The following is a 7,325-nucleotide window of genomic DNA, read 5'->3' as shown; positions in this document are numbered from 1 at the left end:
AACTTGTCTTAGAAATAATGAGTAAGTTTCAACGAATAAAAGGAGTAGAACATAAATGATAGTATCTTGCTAAGGTTTACCCTGAGAGATAATGCTTTAGCATTATTCGGTTAGGTTTTTGTTATAGATAATTTAGAAGCAACTTAGAAAATTTTGTCGAGCATAATATCATATTCATTAAGGATAAGACATAGGATCTCAAGGTAAACATAGTCATTTAGCCTTGTTGGTAGTTTCATTTGTGTGAGGTCGAATTGTGGTCTTATTTGTGCAACTTTTCTCAATTTACAGTTTTGTTACATCATTTCTCATTTAATCTTTGCTACAACATTTTCTTATAATTGATACTTTTTCAATTACAGTGTGCATCTTATTTTAGTTTGTTTATATGCAAGTTCACGATCTTTACTCGAAATCACTATAATCCTCGTGGGAACAATTACTCACTCACTCTTTATTACTTGTGCGAAAATTAGCACACTATCACACGTAATATTAATTTTGATGTTGGTTATCAATCATATGTATTTTTTATTGTCATTTCATTTTCTTATATTGTATATTTATTCTATTTTTATTTTTTTTATCTTTAATAAGTCTTCCTTTATGACAAGTTTTTATATGCCTTTTATGTCATGTTTTTTTAGTTGTGTGATTGTTATTATGTTGATCTTCATTGTTTTGGACCTTCAAATTGGATTTGGATATTCAATTTGCATGCATGATTTATTCTATTTGTATCTATCTTTGTTCGAGTTTTTTTATTAAATTTTTAATATTTCTTTGTATGGTTCTTATGTAATTTTAAACGATTACTTTTTGTGTAAATAATTATACGAAATTATCCTAATTATATTCTTGCTTCACAATTATAGTTGTAAGTTTTCATTGTAAGTCATAGTATTTCATTTTTTTAATAAAACTAACGAATCTATAAAAAAGAATATCATAACTCAAAATTAAATTTGAATTTTTGTAGCTTTAGAAAAATCGAGACAATACATAATTAATAAAATATTAATTTTGTGTGTTGTGAAAAAGTCGAAACCTCTCTCTCCTTATATATATTTATTTTTTTCTCTAATTGTTCGGAGACTTTCAAAGTTATATTTATCAAAAATAAAAAACACGTATTTCTGAAAATTTTATCATCAAGTTTTATACAGTTGAAGGGGACAAAAGATTCGAATCCTTAACAATAATTAAGGGGGTGAAGCGTGAAGAAAATTGATTAGTGACTGAATGGACAGTTTGGAAATTATAAAAATAATAAGAGTGTTTGGTTAGGGAATGTGAGATTGCTATTAGAATAAAATTTATATTCTCTCGTTTGGTGTCATTCTCGGTAATTTTACATTATTAATAGTAAATTTTTTGGGTATATTATCGGGAATGTCATTACATCTCTTTCCTTAGGTATTGTTGATTACCGATGTTTTGGACTAAAATGCTCTTAAAATTATTTTTTTTTCAAAAATATTCTTATTCTGTCATTGAATAATAAAAATTTTACGAATGTTAAATTATAAATTTATCCTTAAATTATTTTAGATTTATAAAAAAAATCTATAATTAAAATTGTATATGAAGTTCAGGAGTTAAAATAAAATTTTACCCTTTCATTAAACATTTTTATATTTTCAATTTTGTAAAAAAATTATATAAATTTTATGAATTTAATTTTTTTTAAAAAAATATATAAATATTTTTTAACTTGTTAAAAAAATAAATATATAATAAAGATAATTTGGTTAAATATATATTCTAATAATCTTTTATTCTTTTAACCAAACACGGTAATCTTACATTCTTGCTAAACAAACTAAACACAAAATACAACATTCCCAGTAATCCTATTCTCTGATAATCTTTTATTCATACTGATAATTTTATATTTCATGAACCAAACACACTCCAATTATATAATTAGTGAATTGCAGCTTTAAAATCCTATTTTTACTGAGAAATTAATTATTGCTTTTGAATTAATGAATGAATGTTAGTAGCGGCAGTGGAAGCTGAGCTCAGTAGTTAATGCCTTTTGGCGGTCCATTTATTAACTAATATTTTTATTCATTAAAAATAAAGCTGTTTCCTTTTATTTTACAACCAACACATTGAAATATGTTACTTATTTTACAAGCCAATTCTTCTTTAAAAATAATTATTGAACTGTAATGGGATTTTAAAAAATTTTATCTAGATTAGTCTATTAATAAATTAGATATCAATGATTAATTAAAAAAATAATATCAAGACATTGCAAAAGTAATTGCTTACTTAATATGATAATTATTATCTTAATAATTGTTAAGTTACACATTAATGATAGTATTTTTTTATAATTTCATAAGAATAAACACAATTTCTTTAAATTTATATAAATTGAAGGGTAAATTATGTTGATAGTCTCCTATGTTTTCGGTCTGATTAATTTTTGTTAAAAAAAAATTAAGGGGAAATGGTCACTCACGCCATCAATCCTTCCGATTTAAGTCCCTAACATTATCGATTTGTACGATTTTAGTCCATAACGTTATCAGCCCATTCGATTTTAGTAATTCAACTATGTTAGTGACTTCAACAAAAGGGACTTAAAATAAAAGGGTTTAAACAAAATTAATAGCATAGAAATTTAAAATGGACGGACCGATAATGTAAGATACCATTTTCTCTTAATTTTTTTCGGTGGCCAAAATCGATCAGACCGATAATAAAAAGGACTATCGACATAGTTTATCCTAAATTGAATTATGTGAATAAAGCTTTTATTGACTAACCCTAGTCACCTCTCATTTCTTTCTTTTAACCTAATTTTCTTTTAATATTTTATGTCATATTTTTTTCTCTTTGATTTTTGTTTAGTCGGTTGCGACACTCATCTTATTGTTGATTGTCGATCGTCAGTGACTATTGGTTTATATAAATATATATATATATATATATATATTATGTCTTTTACTATTTTTTGCTTGAGTTTTTTTTAAAATTTTGAATAAGATTCTCTATCCTTGTAATATGAGTTTTTTCTGTTTTTGTGACATGTGTTTTCTCTGCTCTTATGGCACGATTCCATGGTTATTAGAACGTTTTTCGCATGCCTTTGCGGTCGTTTTGATTCTCGTACAAAAATCATCACGACATTTATTTTTTGATTTGGTCAGTTGATGTTTAAGTATAATTAAATCCCCTCTTTTGGTAAAAGGTTGTTGGTTGATTTAATCAAATTGTGTAACTAAAGAGGATGTCAGATTATTTAATTCACTCTTTAGTTCTTTATCACTTCATCAAGCGTTTCATTCGACAGGAATAATAATTTTTATGAAGATTATTGAATTTTGATGTTGATCATCATTTTCATTAGAAGGTTTTAATTTTTTTCTTAATTTTAGTTTTAATTTTTATTTTTGTACGAATATTTTAATAATTATTGTTTCTAAATTTATCTTTATATTTTGATAAGTTATAAATTTGATTGGTTTCATTATTAATAAAATCATGTTACCATTTCTAAAATAAATAAATAAAATCTGTGATGATTGCTAATTAGGCGGACCCACACTTCCACTTCCTCACCTATGTTTCGAAAGATTCCCCATTTTAATAAATATTTTCGAAGACTGCCCCAAACGGCAGCGTTTCCTATCACCTGATTTCACCGCCAGCTTACTGCTTACCCAACCTCACCACCAATCACAATTTGTCGATTCGTGTCACAGACAGTGACTGTATCACTCGCGTCTTAAGCATGTAGGATGTACTATAAATAATTGAATTAGTGTATTTCCATACAAAACCCATAGGCCATAGCTAGCTGAGGGCAGGAGCTTCCTTTTCTTCCCCAGCTTGTTTCCAGTTTCCCACTTTTCCTATCTATTAATCGTACACAAAACCTTTCTCTTTATATAATTTAATCCCATTGTTCTTCATAGAATATATATTTTCTGTTGTTGATTATACTTTAATGGGGTTCCCGGTTGGTTACACCGAAGTTTTCTTGCCAAAACTCTTGTATCACACACTTTCCTTTCTGGGTTTCATCCGAAATCTGATTTTCACGCTTTTGAACTTCCTCGGCCTTCCCGACTTTCTGGAAACAGACCCGGTCTGGCCGGACAACCCGACCCGAACATCGCCGGAGAATCCCCCCGTATCGGCTCTCTTGATCCGGGAAATCCTTCCGGTCATAAAGTTCGAGGAGCTTGTCGTCGTGGGGGACCCACCGGAGAGCTGTGTCGTTTGTCTGTACGAGTTCGAAGGAGGGGAAGAGATCAGATGGTTGAGGAACTGCAGGCACGTTTTCCATAGGGCGTGTTTGGACCGTTGGATGGACCATGACCAGAAAACGTGCCCGCTGTGTAGAACGCCGTTCGTGCCGGATGAGTTGCAGGACGAGTTTAATCAACGGCTCTGGGCTGCTTCCGGGGTTGCTGATGTTTACACCGACTACAGTTCGGTTCCGGGATTGTAGATTTTTTTGCATGGCCGACAAAGAATGGTGCCCTCTTGTCCCCCCCTCGGAATAGTGTTCCTTTTTTCTTTCCGGTAATAAGCTTATGAAAATTGTACATATTGCATGGCAATTGGAGCACGACCAATAAAAATGGAGGAATTGAAGTTTGAACGTTGCAATTATGCTTTGTTTGATGAACCTGTAATTATCCCCACACCATAAGATTAGTGAGACTGAATTTCAATTTTTATGTTAGATGAAAGAGCTGAAGCTTTGTACTTTAACAGTGGGATCATATCATCAAAGGTGATATAGCTTAATTACAGTATAAGCTTTGAGAATATAAACTATATTAAAGAGAATTTTTGAAAAGTTCTAGCATTATATATACAAACTATGACAGTGATGAATTATTGATAGGGAGAGTGATCGTATTCCAAAGACGATGATTGATCTTATTAAGAAGAAGAAGAATTTGAGTTTGAGTTGCATAAATATTTAACAGGGTGGTGATGGTCTGACAGCGGTGGCATTCATTATTTGGGTTTGGTTATAGTGAAGTTGGGTTCTGTGCTCGACACATCTTTTTCTCAGGTACTGTTTAATAGCAAAAAAGGGCTTAAATTCAAACTAGGCTGTGCAACATCGACGTAGAAAATAATCTGAAGTTCTGAATCGGTCCCCGTTGGTTGCCTCAACCCTAGGGTCCCCTGCCTGCGATCTTCTATTCCCTGTATACAACACAGAAACATCATAAAAGTTAAATGGGTCCCAAGTGAACCTAACTTTCTTTATCTCAACCCTTTTGTTAAAGAAAATGGACCCATAAAAAAGATTAAAGTGACGTGATCGGTGCAGATTTTACTGTTCAATGGGAAAGAGAATAGGGTTTTGTGTGTGTGTGTGTAGAGGAATTGGGCATTTGGGCTAAATAAAACTTCGGTTTTTTTGTCCATTAGATTAGGCGAAAAAATTAATTGGTCCAATAGTTAATTCAGAATTTATTTTGTAATCTACTGTAAGGGTTACAGTACATGATAAATTTATCTCATCGACGTGATGGGTCTATTTAAATAATATTTTTTATTTAAATTTATTATCTCGAAGTGATGAGTTTTAATAAAATATATTTTTTTATTAAAATTTATTATATTAGGAAAAAAATTAAATAAAAATATTTTTTTTATTGAAACTGATCATCTCAAGATGAAGTATTCTCATATACTATAGTATTTGCCGTAGATTATAAAATAAAATTTAAATGATCCTATTGAGTCAAAATTTTTATGCCCTCGTATTGGGTCAAAAAAACCTAAAACTTCATACAAGTTAGGTATATAGCCCAATATGTTGATAAACTGAGAGTCCAATTGGGTTTTATTGGGGTCATTTGAAAGAGATTACAGTGACGGGTCTACTACTTTTGTGAGAGCGAATATTGAAATATATATTTTTTAAGTTTATTTATTTTATTAATGATGTTAATTATAAAAATTATTTATGATTAATTTATTTAAAAATTTATATTGTTAGTATGTATATTTATCTTGAAAAATAAATTTGGATCCGTCATTAATTACACACTCAAATTGAAAGATTGCTATAAAACGGAAGATTCTCAAAAATTTTAAACCAGTCAAATTAAAAGGCTAAAGATGACTCGGAAAATATAAAACGCTCATCGGCATACGGCGAACTATACCGGAATCAAGTTTGACCACAGGGAGAAATTAACTTTGACCAAACAAAATAAAACTGTGCTAGAAATAAGATTTATGATACGGCAGGCAAACGCAGCACGATTTTGAACAAAGATTTTCCTCTCGCCACGTCACCCAATCTTTAAAAGAGCCCATAACAAATCACAGGAGATGATGAAGATTACGAAAATGCCCTACATATTCAGACATTGACTAATCATAACCCCTGTTGGTCTAAGCGACTTAAAAACCCTAAAAATCAAAATTAAGAACACAATTACATGAAAAGGGGAGTCGAAGCAAAATACGATAATTTCAACCAAGTTGTACACAGAAGAGAAAATACAAAATCAAAACCCAGACCTTTTTGTTTTTTGTCCCCCCTTCACATTAGGGACTTCAACGATCTTGCTTTAATGGGCTTTCTCATTCGTTTCTTGCCACTGTCCTCATTCTCATCGTCATCGACATAATCAAATTCTTCGTTATCATGGATTTGTGAGGAAGACGACAGCGCCGAATTGTTTTGGGAAGTGATAACGCTTCCGTTGTTTTCGACCTCTTTAGGATCAATGCGATTAATCTTTCTGATTCCCTTTACTTCATCTCCTCCGCGTCTCTTTTTCCCCCACGACGGCCCAAACCCAGAATAATAGTAAAATTCATACGGATTTGACGCTGATGACGAGCCTTTCCTGGATGCTCGTGCTCGTACTTGGCCGCTCACGGTCGGTTGATTGTTGTAATTCTCGGCTTTCTTGCCGACACTGATATAATCCCCACTATCGCCGCTGTTGTTGCAGGATTTCAACGGACATGGCTCTTGATTGGATTCCTTATCCTCTTCATCTTCTTCGCATTGGCTGTCGAACCCAAATTGCTTGGCTGATTTAGTCTCATTGTTGTCGTTATTATCATCGATAGACATGCTTCCCACTTTCGTTTCTGCTTCCTCTTTACTCCCCACAATTGTCGCTACGCTGCGTTTGAGTAATAACGCAACACTTTTCAAGTAACACAAACTGGATTTTCACTTTCAATAACTAGTCAACCCCATTCAAGGGCATCAACAAAACACATTATTCGACTATTTATTTAAACGGATACCAAACTCTAATGCAATACCGCAATGCAAATTGATAAAGGGGGGTCGATCGAAGAATATGAAGTAA

General features: G+C 31.6%; 2 protein-coding genes across 2 annotated transcripts; one reads left to right on the top strand and one right to left on the bottom strand.

Annotated features, from left to right (window-relative positions):
* Positions 1-3,832: 3,832 nt before the first annotated feature.
* Positions 3,833-4,700, top strand: LOC120199392 (E3 ubiquitin-protein ligase RHA1B-like). The gene is made up of 2 exons (XM_039200488.1): positions 3,833-4,489; positions 4,533-4,700. Exon 1 carries the CDS (start codon positions 3,965-3,967, stop codon positions 4,469-4,471), a length of 507 nt encoding a protein of 168 aa, XP_039056419.1. The 5' UTR covers positions 3,833-3,964; the 3' UTR covers positions 4,472-4,489; positions 4,533-4,700.
* Positions 4,701-6,538: 1,838 nt separating this feature from the next.
* On the bottom strand, positions 6,539-7,081 carry LOC120199449. Its single transcript, XM_039200520.1, has one exon. The coding sequence runs from the start codon at positions 7,079-7,081 to the stop codon at positions 6,539-6,541; it is 543 nt and encodes a 180-aa protein (XP_039056451.1).
* Positions 7,082-7,325: the final 244 nt, after the last annotated feature.

This window comes from Hibiscus syriacus, unplaced genomic scaffold (assembly GCF_006381635.1).
Source record: "Hibiscus syriacus cultivar Baekdansim isolate YM2019G1 unplaced genomic scaffold, ASM638163v2 tig00005459_pilon, whole genome shotgun sequence".
NCBI lineage: Eukaryota > Viridiplantae > Streptophyta > Magnoliopsida > Malvales > Malvaceae > Hibiscus > Hibiscus syriacus.
This window is presented reverse-complemented; position numbering and strand designations above follow the sequence as displayed.

Bases quoted from the DNA above. Each gene is read 5' to 3' on its own strand.
- LOC120199392 (XM_039200488.1), top strand. From the start codon at position 3,965: ATGGGGTTCCCGGTTGGTTACACCGAAGTTTTCTTGCCAAAACTCTTG.
- LOC120199449 (XM_039200520.1), bottom strand. From the start codon at position 7,081: ATGTCTATCGATGATAATAACGACAACAATGAGACTAAATCAGCCAAG.